The sequence below is a fragment of the Schistocerca cancellata genome, chromosome 3 (genome assembly GCF_023864275.1).
Source record: "Schistocerca cancellata isolate TAMUIC-IGC-003103 chromosome 3, iqSchCanc2.1, whole genome shotgun sequence".
NCBI lineage: Eukaryota > Metazoa > Arthropoda > Insecta > Orthoptera > Acrididae > Schistocerca > Schistocerca cancellata.
In genome coordinates this window covers 598,459,232-598,482,254 of record NC_064628.1, presented here as the reverse complement: position 1 = coordinate 598,482,254, position 23,023 = coordinate 598,459,232, and the positions used below count along the sequence as shown (strand labels likewise).

General features: G+C 42.1%; 1 protein-coding gene across 1 annotated transcript in view; it reads left to right on the top strand.

Moving 5' to 3' along the window:
* LOC126175488 (ecto-NOX disulfide-thiol exchanger 2) overlaps window positions 1-23,023 on the top strand; it is a 225,256-nt gene that overhangs the window by 131,739 nt on the left and 70,494 nt on the right. Inside the window, exon 9 of the mRNA XM_049922308.1 lies at window positions 4,631-4,774. Coding sequence (XP_049778265.1) covers window positions 4,631-4,774 — 144 coding nt within the window. The remainder of the gene's footprint in view (window positions 1-4,630; window positions 4,775-23,023) is intronic.

Genomic DNA, 23,023 nt, shown 5'->3' with positions numbered 1-23,023 from the left:
AAGAATTGGATAGGTTTGCCCACAAGGAAAAGGTTTTTACTCTCAATCAGAGCTGTGCCTTGCATTCCTTGTTGTCATGCTGATTTAGGTTTTTGGGACTTTACCGAATCATCCAAGATAAATGCCGGAAAGATTCCTCAAACAGGATAATGGCCCTGTGAGTAGTAGTAAATGTGGTATTAAGTGTAATGAAATGCATGTGCTGTTGGTTGTCAATTATGTGTGGAAAGTTTATTTGTTGTTCTTTTGCCATGTCCAAATGTATGCTGTGCCCAGTAATAGATATTTTATATTTCCAAAAACCTTCTCCTTCCCAACCATATTCCTATAGACAAACCATCTTTGTGGTCAGTCTGTCCACCAGAAATCTGTACTGATGCAGTTTCGGACAGTTATTTCAGTCTGTCAGTAAATTAATAAAAATAATCTTTTGAAGGCCTTTCCCATTTAGCTTTTTCCTCAGGGGTTGGTTCTTAACAGCAACTTATATATTTACATAAGATATCTCTGAAGAATTAATGTCTCATTAAGCTGAGAATAGCACCTGCAGGAAACGTTTATATTGCTGTGTTCTTGCAAAATGTGCATCTTAAGAAACTGTGCATCTGTCTGTCAGTCTTATTGGGTTTTGCACTTTTTCAAGCATCTACGTCATTTTTAATGTAAAATGCAAGTTCTAAAAAAGTTATTAAATCAGTTCTTTTAAAGATAGCAAATGCGTAAGTCATTGTTGGGAAATCTATAGTATGTTAAAGGATTCCACTTCACTCACAGTAAGTAATGATATAAGTACTATGACAAAATATTAAACAGGTGAGTTTGTTGTATGCAGTTTGATCATTGTATAAGTAATTGTGAAGTGCTCATGTTCTCTCTGCATGCATTTAAGTGGTAATAAGAAGCGAAGGTAAGAGATTTTCTCCAAAGTTTTGCTTGCAATCAGCCATGTTTGGTAACAAGTGACGGAATTGTTATGCTGTTTCGAAACTATATGATCTCTTATCAACAAATATGCTGTTATTTAAGATGTTTTTGTACAGTTGACAGATATAAAGGTATTTGTACACTGGATTTATGGTGTAAAAGGTAATGTCACTGTGAGTGACATAATAAGAGATATTTTCAGTTTGAGTGGCTCTTAATTTCTCTAGAGGATCATTTTGTTGACTGTATGGACATTTCTAATCTTGTAAATGAAAGCAGTAATAGAAGCATGAAGAAATAATGAAAATTGCCAAGTTACACTGCTTTATAACTTAAAAAAAAGATTAACAGTTGTTACATTGCTGGAAAATTGGATCAAAGCGGCTTCTTATATTTGTTTGGCAATAAAGATAGATTATGCCTAGCAGGGAAATTATGGATGGTTTCAGGGGAAATAGGTGTATATAATCTCAAAACACAAGTGCAGCAAACTTTGACAACCTCTAATTATTACTGTCACTTTCTTGAACCCTCATTGCCAGTTTTGTAAACCCTCATCGCCAGTTTTGTCATCACCAGTTTTGTAAAGGCCTCATTGCCAGTTTTGTAAAGGCCTCATTGCCAGTTTTGTAAAGGCCTCATTGCCAGTTTTGCAAAGCCCTCATTGCCAGTTTTGTAAAGGCCTCATTGCCAGTTTTGTAAAGGCTTCATTGCCAGTTTTGTAAAGGCCTCATTGCCAGTTTTGTAAAGGCCTCATTGCCAGTTTTGTAAAGGCCTCATTGCCAGTTTTGTAAAGGCCTCATTGCCAGTTTTGTAAAGGCCTCATTGCCAGTTTTGTAAAGGCCTCATTGCCAGTTTTGTAAAGGCCTCATTGCCAGTTTTGTAAAGGCCTCATTGCCAGTTTTGTAAAGGCCTCATTGCCAGTTTTGTAAAGGCCTCATTGCCAGTTTTGTAAAGGCCCTCATTGCTACTGCTGTAGAGGCCGAGCTGCCACTGTTGTTACGGTAGGCTGAGTTTCAGAGTTCCTGAATCGGTTTCTGGTGCAGTACACTGCTAAGACAATTTCTTCCTGCCAGTGTTACACAGCTATGCCCCAGGGTCAGGTAACAGGATAGGAGAACGAAGGTTCTACAGTACCCCAACAAATTAGTAACAAAGTCACACAAAAAAAGTTTAATTATCTTCGTGACTTGTCGAATAATGAGGTATGCAACACTGAATGTAATATAATACAAACAAGGCCCTCAATGGCTAAGTGGAAATAATCATAGGTGCACTTCACAGTACATAGCAAATACAATTTACGACTGTCTGTCCATTTGTAAGAATTCAGTAAATGATGTTCCCCTTATAAGTCAGCCCTGGACAGATCTATAACCAAGCAGGCAAGAGCTGCTCTTCTACCTTGCGAGTAGGCTTATGTCTGTTGTCATCCAGTCATAAGCAGATTGTACTCTAACGGCAATCGGCCGAGGCAAAGCTGATATCTTCATCCTCAAAGCTGATATCTTCATCCTCGGTGACGCCCGGGGTGTTGGTGCAACTCACGCAAGTGGTCAGTCTTTATGGCAGTACCATCAGCTTGCATCTTTGCACCTGTGGTGCTTTTGCTCTGGCTGTGTCTTGTTCGTGTGACACAGCACTCATATTTTGTTATTTTCCTGGAGGGCCCCCCCCCCCCCTCCCTCCTTTTCCCCTCTTTCTTGGTTTGTGTGTGCGCGTGTGGGCGTGTGCGCGTGTGCGCGTGTGCGCGTGTGCGCGTGTGGGCGTGTGGGCGTGCGTGTGCGCGTGCTGTTGGATCCACATAACACATACTCTTTACCAAGGAGATGTTAATACGTGTGAAATCGTTTTGTTACAAGAAAATGCAATACAATGCATTCAAAACAAAGATGTGTTGCCATTCAGCTCACTACCATCTGTATTTGCACCACCATCTGAGACAGGTTTTGGGAGTGAATGAGCAACAGTGTGGTATTGATTACTTTTGGTGGGTATCTTGTGAGCTGTAACTGTACCTCATTGTGGCACAAACATAGTGGATTTAACAAAATGATCTGTGATACTGATTGTGTAGAGATATCCATTTTGACTTTCATTTTTGTGTGTGAGAGGTTCTGTGCCACATTTTCACTTTGTGAAATATAAGAACTCCTACACAACTCCACTTATTGTTCATTCTGCATGCTTGACTATATATTGGCAATGGCACTAAGCCCAAAATCTCTTAAATGTTTGTAATGTTATGAAGAGGTACACTGTAAGTAAAGAGAAGTCTGGCTATGACATATCAGTATTATGAGTGGTGACGAGGTAAGAATCTGCTGGCATCAACTCTCATAAGTTGACTGTGCTTTGATCTCTCGGGTTTTCTTGGCATGATTGGTTAATGATGTGCTTTCAGGTGTTCAGCTGAGTTGCTGATTCCATTTTCATGCATAGTATTTCGATGACTGAACCTGTAGTCTGTTTCAGGTGCTGTGAGCTGAGGAAGTGAATACACAAAACAACACAGCCCGCAGCATCTGAAGAAGAAGAAGAAGAAGACTGTGTTGGTCATCGCAATATAGGGCATAAAAATGGAATTAGCAACACACCTGAACATCCAAAAGCGCACCACTTACAGTGCTTGCCGTAAACTAACAGCTGTGCAATGGATTAGAAGAGTTGAAAGTCTCAAAGAATTCTGTTCCTATCATCTTTTGTCCCTGGTAATATCGTGGTGGATTTCTGTGGAAGGACTGCAGGCACCAGTAATTGACTTGCCATGACAGTAGTGTGGACCCATTGCTGTGCGCCTTCTGAGATGGTCTCCAACATAACAAAACAATACCCAGCAGAACATCTGTTCTTACAAAAATTACAGCACTAGTAATGCACCCTTGGATACCTGCATGTTATATTCTGAAATGTAAGGGCAAAGTAGTGCTTGAACTCAAGAAACTAATTCTATCCCATACATTACACACTTTGTAAACTTTTTGTGCTATTTGCAAATTAGTTCATGGGCATAAAGGAAGCAACAGGTTTTGATGGCCATATCCATTTGATTTACATTATATCATAAGTGAAATGAACACATGAGTATAAAGAGCCAGAGGTTTCTTTTGCATGGGAAGTCTCTGATAAGGGTACACTATGTTTGAAACAGTGTCAGCCTATCAGAGATTTGTTCCAGTGTTATTTCGGGTGAGCATTGGGTTAGTTCCTACTAGAAGGCAACAGTCAGCTTCCTTTAAAATATTTGCCATAATGGAATAGTTGTTCAACAAAAGACCAACAAATGTGTGTCATGTTGCCTTGTTTGCATCACTGATTATTATGATTTAGTATTCAAGTTTCTGGGGGATCAGTTATCTGATATGGCTGGACATGGTCATTGTTGACGTATGACTCCCATTTTAGGTAAAACAATAACAGTAAAACTTTTTATTATTGTCAGACACAAAAATGTAATGTGTCGCTGCTTCTTGGAGATTGTAGGAGAAAAGAACTACCAATTTTAGTAGGTGGACTGTAGGGAACAAAGGATGTCACAGCAGACCATAGAATTGAAAATATTGCAGAGCAGGTAGATGTATGAGTTGTGTAACTTATCTTTCTTTTCACTGTAAATAATAAAATAGTTCAATATGATTGCAGCAAAATGATTGGAGAAGCAAACACTTCGCAGTGTATGCTAAAACAGTTCTGTTAATTTGAACAGGAAATCAAAGCTGTCCAGCTGGAAGAAGTGTTGAACGAGCGAGCTGATGAAGAAATGGAAGTCTCAGATGCTGAAGACGATATGACAAGCCATAAAAAAAAGAGCCGTGATGCTGATGATAGATCCACTATCAATGTGTTGAGGGTAAGTTTGTAAAATTATTGAAATTGTCTTTAATTGGCACCAATACAGGGACATTAGTTGCTATAATGTTGGATACTTTTTCGAACTACATTCATAACTTTTACAGGGTAGTTGTATCTTCTGGACTTCTAGTTTGTGACTTAGTGGAATTATGCCTTGTCACATCAATCTCTCACTCAGTACACACAATGAACACAGATTTCATTTCTACCAGAGATTGGTTAGTTTATTGAATGTGATGTATTAGGATCTTCAGATGTGCCTGAACAGAGATGGATACTTCTGTCATTAAATAAACATATGAACATGCTACAGAGAAACAATACAGTCCGATGTTAACTGCAGGTCTGCACGTAGCACTGTCTTGGAAGGGTATCCTATTCAACAAGGCTGGATGGTAGACATAATTAAATCTGAAATGCTTACAAATACCCTTGCTTCATGTGAACATGTAATGGCAGAATTTTGAGAATAGCACAAAAATACGGGATCTTTGTCTTTGTGATTCAGGAAACCATGTCTAGATGAATTTACTCTAATCTTTTTTCTGTTCCATAGTTTGGGATATTCATATACCTAACTAGTTAAAATCAGTCACATAATCATTTTCATGTCCCTGTTTCTTTGTCTTTCTTTCACAGAAGTAGCAAAACAGAGTATATTTATGAAGCTTATCAATCTTTCATCCCATAACTTACATATTAAAATATAATTTTTTGCATTATTAATACATTAAACATCCACCTCTACTTCAAGCGAGGCCTGTGGGAAACACAGACCATGGTATGTATGTCACAGCATGTTGCATTACAAATATGGGCCCGTATTTCTCATAGTCCTCAATTTTAAGTAGGTGTGTGTGAGTTATTTTTATTTATGTATTTAACAGAACTCTTCAGTATCTTGGACCATAAATTTTCTCAAGAGCAGGCATTGGTTCTAGAGAAAACAGTGACTGTTGAAATAAAGTTTGTAGGACAGCCAACACAAATAACAATCATTATTTTTTATTGACAAGTTTCACACAATGTAATGAGAGCATTGTCAGAAACTGTGGAATTTACACTGTGTAATTTACAGTGTTTGGAATTTACACTTTGGAATTTACAAACTCTTAAAATACAGTATCTTATATTGATATAAATGAACATATTCGGTTAACAGTGTGACAAATTATTTTCAAGGTAGATCTATCTGTAGTAGTTTGTAAGACAATTGGAATTATCCACGTAAATTAAATTCGTTCATTTAATAAATTTTTTGAGTTCTCTTGTTTTCTATAACAGTTACAAATTTTTCCAATTTGTTTAGCAAAGAGCCTTGGAAGAATTAGAAATTTTTAGTAGAAAAAAAATGAAGCATGCAAATTTATTAAATGGACAAAACAGATTAGCAAAGGCCCTTTGCCAAATGTAATGGGAGAATTAGAAGTTTCATTAGAAATAAATAAAATGTACAGAATTTATTAAATCAATAAAACAAATTTTATTTGCATGGATTCTTCCAATTTTCGACAAAGTACTAGAGATGAGCAGTCAAGACATAACCTTAACTACGTTCCATTTTATTCTTACAGAAATATTCTCAAAAATGTATTTTTAAATGTTTAGTTTACTTTCAGAGATGTAATTTTTTTAAAAAGATTTATATGGTGTCAACACGGAAATGCCCTATTTTCAATCTGCTGTCATCACAAAATTAAATGAAGTAGATTATAACCTTCTCGGAAGTAAATTGAAAGCAAAGTTTTAAAAAATTACAGTGTCAAAGTAAAACACCTCCATGTGAGCCAGTGCGATGACATGAAGAATGTTTAGTCTGCACTGGAAACCTCGTGAATCTGCTGAAACGCACCCAAAGGGATGGTACCGATGACTTCAACAATCCAAGTGCAGAGGTCTTTGAAGGTCCTGCACTGCAGTGGTGAACATCCTGTCCTTCATGTAGCCCCAGAGTTGAAACAGGCTATATAATATGAATGTTGATGCTGATAAGATTTTTGATCTACTACATGAACCATCAGTGTTCTGTGATGACCTTACTGATTTTGTATTGACTGATGTTGAGGTGGAAGCTAGTCCAGCTTGGCTTACTATTGCTATTGTTCGTCTTAATTGTGCATTACATTCATTGGCTACTAGTTACAAAAACTTCCCGCCAAGTGATGTAATTGCATACTGAACATTTGTGGTAACACATACTGAAGTTTTTACAAGAATTGATGTTTCAGGAATTTTTTTAAATTAAAAAATCTATATGTGTATATACTCGTCAAACATATGGAATGAATATAAAATTTATATTAGTTGGTGATGATGTGACTGTGTGTAATAGTATTCAAGATCTGTAGCATCAACGGAGAACTGGCATCTATGAATGCCGTTTTATAATATATGAGCTCTGCCATAACTTCTATGCAGCATTTTATGTGGATATGACCACTAATAAGCTGTCCATGTGAATGAATTGTCATCACGAACCAGTGGCTAAGAGCAGAGTCAACCACATAATAGCAAAACACTGATGAGCACCATGCTTGATTGCATCACACCTGCACCAGCTGGATCTCTCTTCTCAATACCAACTTGTTTAATTTATGTTTTTACAACACAACTTTCAATTCTGTAAACGTCCTGACAATGCACCCATGGTGTAGGGGTAGCATCTTTGATTATCAACAAGAGCAGAAAATAGTATTATGGGAGTAGGATTTGTTACAAATAGGAAGGTAGGGCAGAGACTAAGCTACAGTGAACAGTACAGTGATGAGGTTGTCTTCATCAAAATTGGCTGCAAATAATCACAGACAATAATTGTTCAAGTATATATGCTGACGTGACAGTCAGAAGGTGAAGAGACAGGGAAAGTGTATGGGGATATTAATGTGATTTAGCTGCTTGAGCGCTGTGCTTTTACATTCCCTCTCTATGCCCACATATGGTACAACTTACGACAAGTTTGGAAAAGATATGTACAAAGTCATTTTATCCATGGAGCTGGCTTGATTGATAGATTCTAAGTTTGTCTTTCAAATGAAGCACACCTGATTCATTTGTATCAAAGAAGAAATGAAAATCATTGTCTATGGAATGGAAATTTAATATTATCAAAGACTTTGATGCAAAAATTACAATTTGTGAACTGGCAAAGGAGGTTGATCTACCTGGATCAGTCAGAATAATTATAAGAAAAAATACTCAAAGCTATGGAAAATGCCCACTCTTTGAGCTTAAGTATAATTCTTAAATGTTATGGTATTATCATTCAGATGGAAACAATGTTAAATTATGGTGTGATTATGAAGTACATCTACATCTACTTCTACATCCGTACTCCGCAAGCCACCTGACGGTGTGTGGCGGAGGGTACCTTGAGTACCGCTATCGGTTCTCTCTTGTATTCCAGTCTCGTATTGTTCGTGGAAAGAAGGATTGTTGGTATGCCTCTGCGTGGGATCTAATCTCTCTGATTTTACCCTCATGGTCTCTCCGCGAGATATACGTAGGAGGGAGCAATATACTGCTTGACTCTTCGGTGAAGGTATGTCCTCGAAACTTCAACAAAAGCCCGTACCGAGCTACTGAGCGTCTCTCCTGCAGAGTCTTCCACTGGAGTTTATCTATCATCTCTGCAACGCTTTCATGATTACTAAATCATCCTGTAACGGAGCGTGCTGCTCTCTGTTGGATCTTCTCTATCTCTTCTATCAACCCTATCTGGTATGGATCCCACACCGATGAACAACATTCAAGCAGTGGCCGAACAAGTGTACTGTAACCTACTTCCTTTGTTTTCAGATTGCATTTCCTTCGGATTCTTCCAATGAATCTGTCTGGCATCTGCTTTACCGACAATAAACTTTATATGATCATTCCATTTTAAATCACTCCTAATGCATACTCCCAGACAATTTATGGAATTAACTGCTTCCAGTTGCTGACCTGCTATATTGTAGCTAAATGATAAGGGATCTTTCTTTCTATGTATTCGCAGCACATTACACTTGTCTACATTGAGATTCAATTGCCATTCCCTGCACCATGTGTCAATTCGCTGCAGATCCTCCTGCATTTCAGTACAATTTTTCATTGTTACAACCTCTCGATATACCACAGCATCATCCGCAAAAAGCCTCAGTGAACTTCCGATGTCATCCACAAGGTCATTGATATATATTGTGAATAGCAACGGTCCTACGACACTCCCCTGTGGCACACCTGAAATCACTCTTACTTTGGACGAATTCTCTCCATTGAGAATGACATGCTGCATTCTGTTATCTAGGAACTCTTCAATCCAATCACACAATTGGTCTGATAGTCCATATACTCTTACTCTGTTCATTAAACGATTGCGGGGAACTGTGTCGAACTCCTTGCTGAAGTCAAGAAACACGGCATCTACCTGGGAACCCGTGTTTATGGCCCTCTGAGTTTCGTGGACGAATAGCGCGAGCTGGGTTTCACACGATCGTCTTTTTCGAAACCCAAGCTTATTTCTACAGAGTAGATTTCTAGTCGCCAGAAAAGTCATTATACTCGAACGTAATACATGTTCCAAAATTCTACAACTGATCGACGTTAGAGATATAGATCTTTAGTTCTGCACATCTGTTCGACGTCCCTTGTTGAAAACGGGGATGACCTGTGCCCTTTTCCAATCCTTTGGAACCCTACGCTCTTCTAGAGACCTACGGTACACCGCTGCAAGAAGGTCGAAGGTTCCTTCGCGTACTCTGTGTAAAATCGAACTGGTATCCCATCAGGTCCAGTGGCCTTTCCTCTTTTGAGCGATTTTAATTGTTTCTCTATCCCTCTGTCGTCTATTTCGATATCTACCATTTTGTCATCTGTGCGATAATTTAGAGAAGGAACTACCGTGCAGTCTTCCTCTGTGAAACAGCTTTGGAAAAAGACATTTAATATTTCGGCCTTTAGGCTGTCATCCTCTGTTTCATTACCATTTTGGTCACGAGTGTCTGGACATTTTGTTTTGATCTACCTACTGCTTTGATATAAGACCAAAATTTCTCAGGATTTTGTGCCAAGTCAGTACATAGAACTTTACTTTAGAATTCATTGAATGCCTCTCACATAGCCCTCCTCACACTACATTTTGCTTCGTAATTTTTGTCTGCAAGGCTCTGGCTATGTTTATGTTTGCTGTGAAGTTCCCTTTGCTTCCGCAGCAGTTTTCTAACTCGGTTGTTGTACCATGGTGGCTCTTTTCCATCTCTTACGATCTTGCTTGGCACATACTCATCTAATGCATATTGTATGATGGTTTTGAACTTTGTCCACTGATCCTCAACACTATCTGTACCAGAGACAAAACTTTCGAGTTGAGCCGTCAGGTACTCTGAAATCTGCTTTTTGTCACTTTTGCTAAACAGAAAAATTTTCCTACCTTTTTTAATATTTCTGTTTACAGCTGAAATCATCGATGCAGTAACCGCTTTATGATCGCTGATTCCCTGTTCTGCATTAACTGTTTCAAATAGTTCGGGTCTGTTTGTCACCAGAAGGTCTAATATGTTATTGCCATGAGTCGGTTCTCTGTTTAACTGCTCAAGATAGTTTTCAGATAATGCACTTAAAAAAATTTCACTGGAGTCTTTGTCCCTGCCACCCATTATAAACGTTTGAGTCTCCCAGTCTATATCCGGCAAATTAAAATCTCCACCTAGAACTATAACATGGTGGGGAAATCTACTCGAAATATTTTCCAAATAGCGCCTCCCCCTTCACTGTCCAGCCTGTCTCTGCGGTATACATTCCAATCTGAGTTTAGAATTTCATTACTGTTTACATCTGGTTTTAGCCAACTTTCTGTCCCTTGCACTATGTGGGCATTGTGACCGTTTATTAATGAGAGCAGACCTGGGACCTTTCTATAGACGCTCTGCAGTTTACTATTAGCACATTAATATTGTTATTCCCTGTTGCATTGTGCCTACTCCTACCTTGCCGCGTCTCAGGAGGCATCTTGTTGGCCCTAGGGAGGGAATTCTCTAACCTAAAAAACCCACATGTGCACTCCACACGTACTCTGCTACCCTTGTAGCCACTTCCTGCATGTAGTGCACAAATGACCTATTCGAGAAATTTGCACCCTAGATCTCCGCAGAATCGTCTGAGCCTCTCGCTTAAGGCTTCCACTCGGCTGCAAACCAGACGACCGCGATCGGTTCTGGGAATGATACTACAAATAGTTAGCTCAGATTCCACCCCTCGAGCGAGGCTTTCCACCTTCACCATCTCCGCCAACCGCCTGTATGAACTGAGGATGACCTCTGAACCCAGGCGGCAGGAGTCATTGGTGCCGACATGAGCAACAATTTGCAGTCGGATGCACCCAGTGCTCTCTATCGCCGCCGGCAGGGCCTCCACATCTCGGATGAGACCCCCCCCCCCCCCCCCCCCCCCCCCCCCCCCCCCCCCCCGGGCAAGCAGACAGAGTGAATACTGGCCTTCTTCCCCAAACTTTCCGCTGTTTTCGTAAGGGGCTCCATCACCCGCCTAACGTTGGAGCTCCCAATCACTAATAAACCCCTCCCCCATTTGCCTGCTCGGACCTTGCTGAACGGAGTGGTCACATGTCGACTCACAGGCAGAGTGGGTGATGCCACACGGCCAGCCTCCACATTGACCCTCCGCCTTGTGCACCATGAACGCCACTGAACCCGCCACTCCCCTTGGGGAGAGGGTCGCCCAACCGCGCCCGGTAACCGCGAAGATGTCTCGACAGCAGGGACAGTGGGTGAAGCATGTAACACCTGGGGTGTACCATGCGACGCACCAGACTCCTCACTGCCTCTGCACTACGAGGCAGCAGCCTGAAGACGGCTGACCGCGGCCATCAACACGTTCAGCTGTTCACGTACCGTGGCCAGCTCCTCCTGCATCCGTACACAGCAGTCACACATCCTATCCATCCTAAGAAATCAATTTACTGTAGAGAGTTAATCAACTTTTAACTAGACTGCTAATTCAGTAAGGTGGCTGATAGTTGACTAAACTGTTGTTACTAGACACTTCTTGTAGAAAGCAATGAAAATAGCACTACCTGTCTCTGGACTGTACTCAAAACAAACACTAGCACTACTGGCACTATGGCTGATTATAGGGACTATCTCTGACTGTATTCAAAACAAACACAAAATCTATGGAACACTATTACTAACACTCAACAATTAAAGCTTCCTAAAAGCAAAAACACACAGAAGAAGAACAAGTGACAAGTAAGAAAAATACAGTTAATACTTAAATTAATGTCGCTCGCTGCACAGCAGACGCAAAGCAGATGGCAGTTACGACGAGAGTGAAAAATTTCTACTGGTTAGAACAGTGTGATCTGAAGCTGAACTGATTTTTGAGGAATTGAGAAAAGGAAACTGGGAAGGCGACAAGAGATGAAATGTTTAAAGCTAGTGACAATTGGTTTAGTTGATTAAGAAGTCATCGTAATTGGCAAAGTATCGCAAGAAATGGAGAGGCAGAGGCAGGTAGCACTGATAAAGAGACTGCATCGCTCTATCCAGAAACTAAAAAATGTGACTGTACCAGCCAAACCATACTCAACCTGAAGATTTTAATCCTGCCGAAGGTTAGTGATGGCTGGTGAGAATGCTGCTCGTGATTGTAAATTGAAACCTCTCTTAGTTTATCCGTTCAGTAAATCGAAGAGCTTAAAAAAATACATCTGAAGTTCGGTTACCCATGACTTGGAAATTGAATGCTACAACTTGGGTGACACCTTCCGTCATGACTTCATACCTGAAGCCAAACATCATTGCCAGTTAAATTTCATTTAAAAGTGATGTTGTTGATTGACTATGCACCAGGTCATAAAAGTTGTACTTGCTTCAACCATTGGACCAGGGAGTCATTAAAACAATTTAAAGCTTACTACATGAGACAATCATTTACACATCTACATGAAGCTATGAGACTAAACAGTGAGCTCACTGTTAAAGGCTTGTGGAAGCAATTGAATGTTTTGAATGCTGTGAGAAGTATTGAATGATCTCAGAACGAAATTTCACAAGAAATTTTAAATGGTGTAAGGAAAAAACTGTGTCCCCTTTTTTTCACCAGTGAAGCCCACTGGGAACGGGTACCAGATACTGATCAAATTGCTAATGTGATTGAAGAATTGCTTGATCTTGCCAGACAATTAAATTTGGAGGTGGATGGCGGTGACGTTCAAGAACTGCTGCTTTTACACAATCAGGAACTGACAATTGATTAGCTTATAGAAATGCATGAGCAAAAGCAGAACATTGAACAACCTGATTCATTAGACCCAGTTCAGTCAGAAGATCAAATCAGTTGCAAACTTGACAGGAGGCCTCTGTTCAATTGAGAAAGGGTTACAAATTTTAGAAAAAGTAGACTGCAAGAAAATGTGCATTTATGCTACAAAGTGGAGAATGAAAAATTTTGCTATGAGGAAATTTTGTGTGAGAGGACATAAATTTGACTCATCAGATGACATTGTTATATTATATGAAGCCTTCTGTCTCACAGTAGCTTTGGTTTACCTTGTTGCAATGCATAGTACTGTGATATAATTTTATGTATTGTCAAACATTTTAGTAAACATTTTTCTTCTAAATTTTACTGTTTTATTTAGTCTCTGGTCCCAATCGAACATAATTTGTGCGTGTTTGTATATACAAAATTGGATTCTGACTTACGCAAATTTGTCTTAACACCATTATTGCTTGGTCACACCTGTCGCTTAAGTCCATGGTATTATTCTACTCAGAAAAGGCCAGGAGATATGGGAAGATTTCAGTGATATTATGTCATGGTCAAGCAGAGATTCTGAAACCACATATGAGATTTTAAGGCGTACACAGTAGCAGATACATATAGACTAATATCACAATTGAGTAATGATGACAGAGGCGACTGAAGGTTAAGAGAGGATTCAGGATGAATCGGTGTGCAAAGAAGTGGGATGTGGAAATACTAAGGCATGAAGAGATATGCATCAAATTCTGTGAGGCTGTAGATACTGCAATAATTATTAGCTAAGTAGGCAGTAGGCTAATTATTGCAGTATCTATAGCCTCACAGAACTTCAAGCACATCTCTTCATTCCACATCCCACCGCTCAGTAGGCAGTAGGCAAGATGTACCTGTCGTCCAGTGGTAGTGTCTTTGATAAGTAATCAAAATATCCTCGGTCCTTGCTTTGAAACCTGCCACTGCTTAAATTTTGATTAATAATCAGCATTGGCAGCCAAAAATTTCCAGCATCAGAAAGTGCCCTCATTCTGCCAACGACCATGTCAGAGAGGGCAGAGGAGTGGACAGAGGTTCGGGACACACTCGTGTTCTAGGAGTGGGTGTTGTGACTCGCCGATTATTCAAAGTGCCGCCGCGCAATTACGCACGTCCTCTACGTGCGGCGCTGTCTGCCAGCCATGCTGCAGCTGCGCCACCTAAGCGGCCAGCCGAGCAGCGGCCGCTAGACTGAGACTCAGTGTTTAATCGAATGCCGACTTGTACACAGGTCAACTTACTCAGTGACTTATATGTGTTGTTGTGTTGTCCGAAATATGTGTTAAATTTGAAGATTTAACAATTGGCGATGAGGTAGTGGATTTTTTTCTTTTCACCGTTGACTCACAGGGTTCCATGGCTACTATCGAGCAGCTCTTGCAAAATCTCCTTGAACAGCAAACGCTTCTAACAGCGGTGATTCGTGATTTCGTCGCGGCGTTAAATTCGCGGCGTTTCTCGTCGTTGGCTGTACCTCCTTTTCCACCTTACGACGAGACGGCGGAAGACTGGTCTGATTATGAAAAACGTCTTCGACAGCACTTCTTCGCATTTCATGTCACGGACGAACAACCATGTAAGTCTCTGTTCCTTTCCTGTAATTCACCTCACATGTATCGGTTGTTGTCGCAATTGGCTCCTTTGAAGGATCCGGCGTCTTTGTCCTCTGCTGAAATGTGCTCCCTTCTGTCTGTCTATTTTCAAAAGCAAACGCATGTGGTAGCCTCTCGTGTTGCCTTTTATCATTGTCAAAAACAACCAAATCAGCCCTATCACACTTGGGCTGCTGAACTTCACGGCCTCAGTCGCAAGTGTCAATTTGTTACTGACGTTCACAAAGAATCCTATGCCGATTCCATGGTACGGGATGCTATTATCCGGTCAGCGCCCGACAAAGAAGTTCGGCAACGTGCCCTTCAGTTGGCGAATCCGACTCCAGATGAAGTTCTCTCCATTGCACAGTCTTTTGAAATTTCTCGCGCCGCTGGGGCGCAAATAGAAGCGTGGGGTGACGTCGGGGAAATACAACCTCTGTGCGCTGTTGACGACGTGTGCGGCGCGTCCCTGCCGGTCGACGTGGCCGCAGTACGCTCCCACGCGCAGCCTCGGCCTAGCCGTAAACAACCCACTAAGACACTGCAGCAAAATCCCCGGCAACTTTCTTCATGTCCGCGGTGTTTTACGAAACATTCACGCGAGGATTGTCCCCAACATTGGGCTGTGTGTCACAATTGCAAAAAGAAAGGTCATGTGTCTTCCGTTTGTAAATCCGACCGCATACATGATGTTCATGAACATGACGCTGATACTGATTCTGTGTTGTCTGTCAATTGCACTTCTTCCCTTTCAGGGAAGTTATTCCTCACTGTCCAAATCCTTGATCGAGATGTTCGCATGCAAGTGGATACCGGTTCTGCTGCCACTATAATTAATTCTCAGAGGTATCTTCAGCTGGGTTCTCCACTCCTGTCCCCTGTCACTCGGCAATTACGGACGTACAATAAACAGAAGATTTCTCTCTTGGGACAGTTTAATGCTGAGGTATCTTACAAATCCGTCGTTCGCACTGTTCCCATATTTGTGTTCGACCAGAGCAACGCAGAAAATCTTTTTGGTTTCGATGCCTTTCGCATTTTTGGGTTCTCCATAGATGACTCTGTCAATATTGTCTCTGACGCTATTCCTTATGCTCAACTGGATTCCTTGTCGACGACATTTTCGTCCCTTTTTTCTCCCGGGTTAGGCCGTGCAACCGACTTTGAAGCTCATATCACGCTCAAACCCACTGCTCGGCTTAAGTTTTTTCGGGCTCGGCCCATTCCTGTGGCCCTTGGTGATTGGGTAAGACGGGAGTTGGATCGTCTCACTGCTTCGGGGGTCTTGCTTCCTGTCACTTCCAGTGAGTGGTCCTCTCCTGTCGTAGTTGCTAAGCCCAATGGTGATATTCGTCTCTGTGGCGATTTCAAAGCCACTGTAAATGCCCAATGCCTCATCGACACTTACCCTATGCCCCGTCCTGAAGAACTGTTCTCTAAACTCGCTGGAGGACAGTATTTTTCTAAAATTGACCTATCGGAAGCTTATCATCAACTTCCTCTCGACGCTGTTTCCCGGCAGTTTCCGGTCCTTAACACGCCTTTCGGCCTCTATCAATACCAACGCTTGCCATTTGGGGTGGCTAGCGCCCCTGCTCTCTTTCAGCGATTCTTGGAACAATTATTGCTCCCTGTCCCGGGGTGTATCAATTACATGGACGACATTATTGTCACTGGCTCCACCACTGAAGAACATCCTCAAAATCTCCGCACACTTTTTAATGTCTTACAGACTGCCGGTCTTAAGTGTAATCTTCAGAAATCACATTTTTTTCAGGCATCTCTCACGTACTTGGGGTTTCAACTCTCTCGGGATGGTATTCGTCCGCTTCAACACACTGTTGCTGCGATCGATGCCCTTCCTCGCCCTACATCTGTTAAGGAACTGCAGGCCTTCTTGGGGAAAATAGCATACTATCACAAGTTTTTACCATTTGCGGCGTCGGTGGCTCAGCCGTTGCATTGTCTGTTGCATAAAAACGTGCCTTTTCACTGGTCCGCGTCATGTGACGCGGCTTTCTGGAAATTAGACTATGCTGAAACAGGCCCCGTGGCTGGCTACTTATCGACCTGGCCATGCCTGGCTACTTATCGACCTGGCCAACATATTGTTCTTGCCACAGACGCCTCTCAACACGGGGTCGGTGCAGTCCTTGTGCACCGTTTTTCTGACGGTTCGGAACAACCCATCGCTTATGCCTCCAAAACGCTCACGGATGCCCAACAAAAGTATTCTCAAATTGAGAAAGAAGCTTTGGCCATCATTTATGCTCTTCATAAGTTTGGTGTTTTTCTCTATGGTTCAAAATTTCATCTTGTTACGGATCACAAACCACTTGTTTCCTTGTTTCATCCATCAACGTCACTTCCCGACAAGGCTGCACACCGCCTCCAGCGTTGGGCTCTTTACTTGTCCCGTTTCAATTATGAGATTCATTTCCGGCCAATGGCTCAACATGCAAATGCTGATGCTCTGTCTCGCTTTCCCATGGGTCCTGATCAGGCATTCGATAGGGACGAACTTTTGTGTTTCGACCTGGATGTTGCCGAGCAGCGGGTTGTGGAAGAGTTCCCCATCACTGGGGACAGGCTGGCGGCTGCTACGGGTTCTGACCCTACCCTCTCCCGGGTTTTACGCTGTATTCAGAAGGGTTGGCCAGATCGCCCGTCCGCTAAGACTTCTGATCCGTTGCGGAACTACTACACTTTGCGCTACCGCCTCACGGCTAGGGATGGTGTTATCCTCCTCTCCACTGACGATGCTTCGCCGCATGTTGTGGTACCTGCGTCTTTGCGTGCTTCGGTCTTGCGCATCCTTCACCAGGGGCACTGGGGTGTCTCTCGCACAAAATCTCTGGCGCGCCGTCATGTGTACTGGCCTGGCATCGACTCTGAAATCGCACACATGGTCGCTGCCTGCGGCCCTTGTGCGTCACAGGCCGCTGCCCCGAAGTCATCTTTGTCACCATGGCCTTCGCCTGAGAAGCCCTGGGAGCGCATTCATGCTGACTTTGCGGGACCCTTTTTAGGTACTTATTGGCTCCTCGTAATTGACGCCTACTCTAACTTTCCTTTCATTGTCCGTTGCCCGTCACCTACCACCGCGGCAACCACCAATGCTCTCGCCCGCATTTTTTCTTTGGAAGGCCTCCACTCTACTCTTGTTACTGATAATGGTCCGCAATTTGCCTCTTCCGACTTTGCGGATTTTTGTGCTCGTCACGGGGTTACGCATGTCACGGCCCCGCCGTTCCATCCACAATCCAACGGTGAGGCTGAACGACTGGTCCGCACATTTAAGGCTCAGATGCGGAAACTTCTGACTTCTTCTGCTGCTGCTGATGCGCTTCTCCAGTTCCTGCCGTCTTACCGTTTCACCCCCATGGGCGATCACAGCCCGGCTGAGCTCTTACATGGCCGACAGCCCCGCACGGTACTTCATCTTCTGCGGCCTCCCACCTCACGGCTGCGGGTGCCTTCACTTGGCCGGTTCACCGCCGACGACCTCGTCTGGGTACGGGGATATGGCAGGCGGCCAAAATGGAGCCCGGGCCGCATCTTATGACACCGTGGCAGACGCCTGTATGAAATCCAGACGGACACGGGTGTTGCAGTGCGTCATTTGGACCAGCTTCGGCCTCGGGTGCCAGCAACGCCTGTTCCGAATGCCGCCACACCACCTTTGGCTCTACCTGATGCTCAGGATCTTGGTATCTCTCAATACTCACAACGCAGCCCTCTCACCGTCATCGCGATGCCAGCGCTAGAACGGACGCCACCAGGAGACGTGCCCATGCAGGAACCGGAGGACCATTCTCTGTCAGAGTACATCTACTCGCCTCCTCCTCCAACGGACGCCGACACATCACCCATGTCTCCTGTCATATCAACTGGACTTGCCGCAACTGGAAGATTGGTGCATGGGGCCCCAGCAGATTCGACTCCTACGTCTCCTGTCATCTCGACCGGTTATCATCGGGGACACTTCCGTCTGTACGGGAAGCCGCCTCCTCGAGACTTTACGGCGAGTCAAACAACGCCTATGGACGTTAGCCATCTCCAGGACACCTCCATCCAGACCAGTGCAACAATTTCAAAGGGGGGGAAAGTGTTGTGACTCGCCGATTATTCAAAGTGCCGCCGCGCAATTACGCACGTCCTCTACGTGCGGCGCTGTCTGCCAGCCATGCTGCAGCTGCGCCACCTAAGCGGCCAGCCGAGCAGCGGCCGCTAGACTGAGACTCAGTGTTTAATCGAATGCCGACTTGTACACAGGTCAACTTACTCAGTGACTTACATGTGTTGTTGTGTTGTCCGAAATATGTGTTAAATTTGAAGATTTAACAGTGGGGAAACTGCCCCTAAAGGTGGAAAAATCAGCAATATTCAATGGCACGAGGATGCAGAAGGCAATGGAAACTACTGCTTTAAAGACATGTAACATGTATCTAAAAGACATGTGGCCTGTAATTGAAAAAGTGTCATGATGATCTCTCCGTTGGCAAAAGATTCCAGAATAGTCACCCATTCGGATCTCTGGGAGGGGACTGCCAAGCGGGAGGTGAGCATGAGAAAAAGATTGACTAATCAACGAAAGGATAACGTTCTATAAGATTGGGGCATGGAATGTCAGAAGATTGAACATGGTTGGGAAACTAGAAAATCTGAAAAGGAAAATGCAAAGGCTCAGTCTAGATATAGTAGGGATTAGTGAAGTGAAATAGGAAGAAGACAAGGATTTCTGGTCAGACGACTATATGGTAATAGCAACAGCAGCAAAAAATGGTATAGCAGGAGTAGGATTCGTTATGAATAGGAATGTAGTGCAGAGAGAGTGTGTTATTGTGAATGGTTCAGTGATAGGGTTGTTCTTATCGGAATCAACTGCAAACCAGCACTGACAATGATAGTTCAGGTATATATGCTGACGTCGCAAGCTGAAGATTAAGAGATAGAGAAAGTATATGAGGATGTTGAACGGGTAATACAGTATGTGAAAGGAGATGAAAATCTAATAATCATGGGAGACTGGAATGCAGATGTAGGGGAAGGAGCAGAAGAAAAGGTTACAGGAGAATATGGGCTTGGGACAAGAAATGAGAGAGGAGAAAGAGTAATTGAGTTCTGTAATAAATTGCAGCCAGTAATGGCAAATACTCTGTTCAAGAGTTACAAGAAGAGGAGGTATGACTTGGAAAAGACTAGGTGGTACGGGAAGGTTTCATTATATTACATCGTGTCAGACAAAGATTCCAAAATCAGATATTGGATTGTAAGGTGTACCTAGGAGCAGATACAGACTCAGAGGACAATATAGTAGTGATGAAGTGTAGGCTGAAGTTGAAGACATTAGTCAGGAAGAATCAATAGGCAAAGAAGGGGGATACGGAAGTACTAAGGAATGACAAGATACGCTTCAAGTTTTCTAATGCTATAGATACAGCAATAAGGAATAGTTCAGTAGGCAGTACAGTTGAAGAGGAATGGACATCTCTAGAAAGGGCCATTACAGAAGCTGGAAAGAAAAACATAGGTCCAAAGATGGTAACTGCAAAGAAGCCATGGGTAGGGGAAGAAATACTTCACTTGATCGATGAAAGGAGGAAGTACAAAAATGTTCCAGGAAACTCAGGAACACAGAAATACTAGTCTCTGAGGAATTAAATAAATAGGAAGTGCTGAGAAGCTAAGACAAAATGACCTCATGAAAAATGTGATGAAATCTAAAACGAAATGATTGTTGGAAGGACAGACTCAGCATACAGGAAAGTCAAAGCAACCTTTGGTGTAATTAGAAGTATGGGCTGTGACATGAAGAGTGCAATGGGAATTCCACTGTTAGATGGAGAGGAGAGAGTGAATAGGTGGAAAGAGTACATTTGAAGGCCTCTATGAAGGGGATGACTTCTTGTCTGATGACCTGATAGAAGAAGAAGAAAAAGGAGTCAATATGGAAGACACAAATACCATGTTTTTATACATTCCAGACTCGAAAAACACAACAATTAAGGAAAATGCAGAATCGAGGAAAATGTTAAAATCCCCCATAATATGAGCAAAACACATGTAATTGGCATATGTGATTAAAAATTGCAATCCTCTCTGATACTTTGTATAAAATCTGACCACATGAAGGAAATTAAATATATAGTACAATGTTTATACAATAATTCATGGTAATGAATTTCATCAGATCTTAAAAAGGATCTCAGATGTATAAAAGTAAATTGGTATGTTGGTACAAGGTAATCGAGCTATTTCCCAATGTGCTTTGGCCACACATTACATATTCAAAATGTGTGTTTTTGAGAGATCATCCTTTGTGCTTACCCAGAAAAAAAGCAAAAATTGATGAAAATGTTAAATTAAATGAAAAACATTACAGCAGCTGTGATTGAACCAAAGTGTAAATGTAGACATCTGCTTGATGACCAACTTTGTCACCATTGCTGTTATTGTTTAGTGATTTTTCTGTGAGCCTCACTTCATATGTTCACAACTGTTTAAGTGTCATTTTAGGCTTGATGAGAGAAACAGAGACATGAAAAAATGAATTTACTTCTCCAGTTGATGTTACAAGTTCATTAGAATTTCTGTACACTGTACAAAATGTAAATTTGGAAGACAGCTCCAGTCCTATATTCTCACTTTGTGCCCTCTGTCACTGCTGCCAATCTTTATGATCTACAATGTGTGGTGTGTGTGGTACAAAGTATATACAGGGTGAGTCACGTAAGACGTAACACCCCCATTATTCCGTTGGCGATTGCACGTATCGACAAGCGTTAAGACGCTGGGAAATATTGTACAATTGAAGGTAGAGGCAGTCGGAAGCGGCTGCAGACTGTAAACACGCCTCGCGCGACCCGCAGGCAGAGTTGCTGTGCTCTATGCAGCATTCACGGCCTACGCTACATAGGTAAATCCTCAGCTGCCCTCTTTTAAGCAAAGTTTGAATCACAATAGCAACATGTGTTACATCACTATACGCGTCTTTTCCAGAGTATTCGAATGATGGTAAAAAAAGTATAGCGTCCCATTTAAAAAATGTGTACTTGCTACATTATCTCAGTCAGTATAAACGTTGTGATTATTGTGCATGTACCTACGTATGTGCCCCATAGTCCACTATGATTCTCCGAAAACCACATGCCGATACGAGCAATCACCTCCGGAATAAAGGGGGTGTTATGTCTTATGCGACTCACCCTGTATATATGAGTAGTGTGTGTAGTTGTCCAACTGTATCGTGTCAGATTTGAACACAAAACTCTTTAAAAATGCTCTATCATGAAACTCTTGTTCGTGTGACATCTGTCATAGCACATCATCTTAAAGTATATTTTTAGCACTTCACAAAATGCTTTCAGACCTACCTGCACTTCTGTCTTTGAAGGGCCACTCATACTCTCCACACACCGAGTAGGTGAGCTCATTTTATGTATGTTAGTGTGGTGTGGTGGTTGCACTGAGTATTGGGTGACTTAAGAAGTCACTAGCCAAGAAGAGTTCACTAGCCAGAAATAGGTGACATTTCCTGAATTATGACCAAGCATATTCTTCGAGACTCAGTGTTTGAATTTAAAAGGTTGACAGTTACATTGTTGCTGAGTACAGTACATCAGAAATACATGCAAAAGGATGAGGCTGAGTTAGAAGTCACACAAGAAAAGGTTGTGGCTGGGCCCCTTTGTCACATATTTGCTTAGTCCGGAACGCTTTAAGTCAAACTGTCTTTGTTTTTCCATCACTGCTGCAACCTAGCAGTAGTTGTATCATAATTACCCGGTGAAGCTAGATGTTGTAAGTTGTGTTGGCAACACCAGTCAAGGATTACTTCAGCATTTCCTCTCTCGCATCTCCCCTCTCCACAATGGCCTAAAATATTCCCTTAACTCCACCACTACCTGTTGTGTGAACCATCTGTCTTCTGTGCTACTTATAACTCATTCAGTCACATTAAATGTCAATAGGAAGAAAAAGGGATGAAGTCAAGCAAGACGTTGAGTAAGAACCGAGAACCAAGGTAAACTTTACGAGGAAGAAATTTAAGATTGCGAAATTTTTAGTATTTATCCTATGGGTTTTCACAGGGGCTACGAATGTATGGTGTAGAATTATGAAAATGGTAAAAACAGAGAATGTAAAATCAAAGTTCCACTGTAATAATATATCGCAAGTGGTATTTTTTGTGCTCTCTCAGAGGCTTTCGATTGTGTACATCATGATACTCTCTTAGAAAAACACAGGTTTTATGAATTTATTGCTTTTCACACAGATGGTTTGAACCATACTTGACAAACAAAATACAAAAGGTTGTACTGAATGATTCAGACAGTATCAAAATGTAAAAAGTTTTAGTA